We start from the raw sequence: 2,326 nt of genomic DNA on the forward strand, positions 1-2,326 counted from the left end.
CAGACTTTTCTGCTTGGGCTGGCTTCAAGTTTCGTGCGCCGCGCGCCGCCGCCGCCCCGGGAGCGCGCCGAGTGGCGCCGGCGTGGCTACGCGCCTCTGCTCTACTTGCAGTCCCACTGCGACGTGCCCGCCGACCGGGACCGCTACGTGCGCGAGCTCATGCGCTACATCCCGGTGGGTGCGGGCGGGCCGGCGGGCCGGTGGGCGGTGGGCGGGCCGGGCGGAGCCCCAACCCCAGGGTGGCCATGCTGACAGTGCTGCTCTGCCCGCGCGCAGGTGGACTCGTACGGGAAGTGCCTGCAGAATCGGGAGCTGCCCACTGCACGCTTACAGGACACAGCCACAGCCACCACCGAGGATCCGGAGCTCTTGGCCTTCTTGTCCCGCTATAAGTTCCACCTGGCCATGGAAAATGCCATCTGCAACGACTACATGACAGAGAAACTGTGGCGCCCCATGCACCTGGGTGCTGTGCCTGTGTACCGTGGCTCTCCCTCCGTGAGGGACTGGATGCCCAACAATCACTCCATCATACTGATTGACGACTTCGAGTCTCCTCAAAAGCTGGCAGAATTCATTGACTTTCTGGATAAAAACGATGAGGAGTATATGAAATTCCTGGAGTACAAGCAACCTGGGGGCATCACCAACCAGTTCCTTTTGAATAGCTTGAAACGCCGTGAGTGGGGCGTGAATGATCCTCTGCTGCCCAACTACCTCAATGGCTTTGAGTGCTTTGTCTGTGACCATGAACTGGCCCGGCTGGACGCTGAGAAAGCCCACATGGCCTCTCCCAGGGACGTCCCTGTCCCCGAGCCTCACATCGCCCAGCCCTCACACATGAACTGTCCAGTGCCCACACCTGGCTTTGGCAGTGTGGAAGACATTCCTGAGAATGACAGGTAGGGATATTGGAGTTCTGTGTAGCCGGAAAATCAAGTTGTTTGTCTTTATTGTGCCAGTCCTAGCCTGGGCGCTGTCCCTGAGCTTTTGGGCTCAAGGCTAACACTACCACTTGAGCCAAAGCTCTACATCCTTCTCTTTGATGGATAAAAGGGGGGGGGGGAGGATAAGAGTCTCACGGCTTTCCTGCTCAGGATGGCTGCTAACTGCAGTCTTTAGATCTGAGCCTCCTGCATAGCTAGGATTACAGGTGGGATTCCTTGGCACCTGGCTGTTAATTGTGCGCTCTAGGTACAAAGGGGATTATGAGATGGGCTCACACTTCCTCGAAGGTGGCCAGAGTAGTTGGAGATCCAAACTCTGGTGTAATCCTAGCGCTCCAGAGGCTGAGGCAAGAGGATCAGGGTTTGAGGTCAGCCAGAGCGACTTAGTGAAACTTTGCTATGGGCCTTAATATTATTATTAATAGTAATAATTAGTGGTAGGAAATAAAGAAAAATTAAAAGTCTGGATAAAAATGTAAGATATAATTAAATGCTACACAGGAAAATGAGCACATTTGGTCAATGTTTGCCATGCTTCAAACCAAACTTGAACCAGAGTAGAGGGTTCATGCCAGGAAGGTGATTAAGGAAACTTGGGCCCAGGAGTTTGGAAGGATCAACTTAGCTATTTAGTATTTGAGCACCTTCAGTATGGTGTGGATAATAGAGATGAGCTGTTTCGTTTTTCAGTCATGTTGTACTTAAACTCAGGGCCTAATCCGTCCTAGGCAAAAGCTCTACTACTGAGCTTATATTTCTAGATTTTGTAGTTGTCAGGATTTATATCCGTTACTTAGGCATAATTACTAACAATTACTTTTTCTTTTTTCTTTTTGCTCTGGTATTGGAACTTGAACTCAGAGAGGTTTGCACTTTTTTTTTTTGTCAGTCCTGGGGCTTGAACTTAGGGCCTGAGTGCTGTCCTTGAGCTCCTTTTGCTCAAGGCTAGTATTCTACCACTTTGAGCCACAGTGCCACTTCCTGCCTTTTCTGAGTAGTTTATTGGAGAGGAGAGTCTTACAGATGTTCCTGCCTGGGTTGGCTTTGAGCCATGATCCTCCAATATAACCCTCCTGAGTAGCTAGGATTACAAGCATGAGCCACCAGCACCTGGCTGAGTTTTGCACTAGAGGGAGGTAGAGGGGAGGAGGTACCTGGGGCTTGAATGTTGTATCCCAGAGCTTTTTTGTTCAAGGCTGGTGTTCTACCACTTGAGCCACAGCTCCATTTCCAATTTTTTTAGTGGTTAATTCGAGATAACAGTCTCACAGACTTTTCTTTTCTTTTTTTGGGTCCGGTCGTGGGGCCTGAACTCTGGGCCTGGGCACTGTCCCTCAGCTCTTCAGCTCAAGGCTAGCACTCTACCACTTGAGCCACAG

General features: G+C 51.2%; 1 protein-coding gene across 1 annotated transcript; it reads left to right on the top strand.

Annotated features, from left to right (window-relative positions):
- Positions 1-27: 27 nt before the first annotated feature.
- On the top strand, positions 28-906 carry LOC106002317 (alpha-(1,3)-fucosyltransferase 11; the record flags this gene model as incomplete). The annotated part of the gene is made up of 2 exons (XM_013037213.1): positions 28-174; positions 277-906. Coding segments are annotated over 2 exons (777 nt in total), but the record flags the coding sequence as incomplete, so codon positions are not given.
- Between the last annotated feature and the right edge of the window lie 1,420 nt (positions 907-2,326).

The sequence above is a fragment of the Dipodomys ordii genome, unplaced genomic scaffold (assembly GCF_000151885.1).
Source record: "Dipodomys ordii isolate 6190 unplaced genomic scaffold, Dord_2.0 Scaffold7226, whole genome shotgun sequence".
In the NCBI taxonomy this organism is placed as follows: domain Eukaryota; kingdom Metazoa; phylum Chordata; class Mammalia; order Rodentia; family Heteromyidae; genus Dipodomys; species Dipodomys ordii.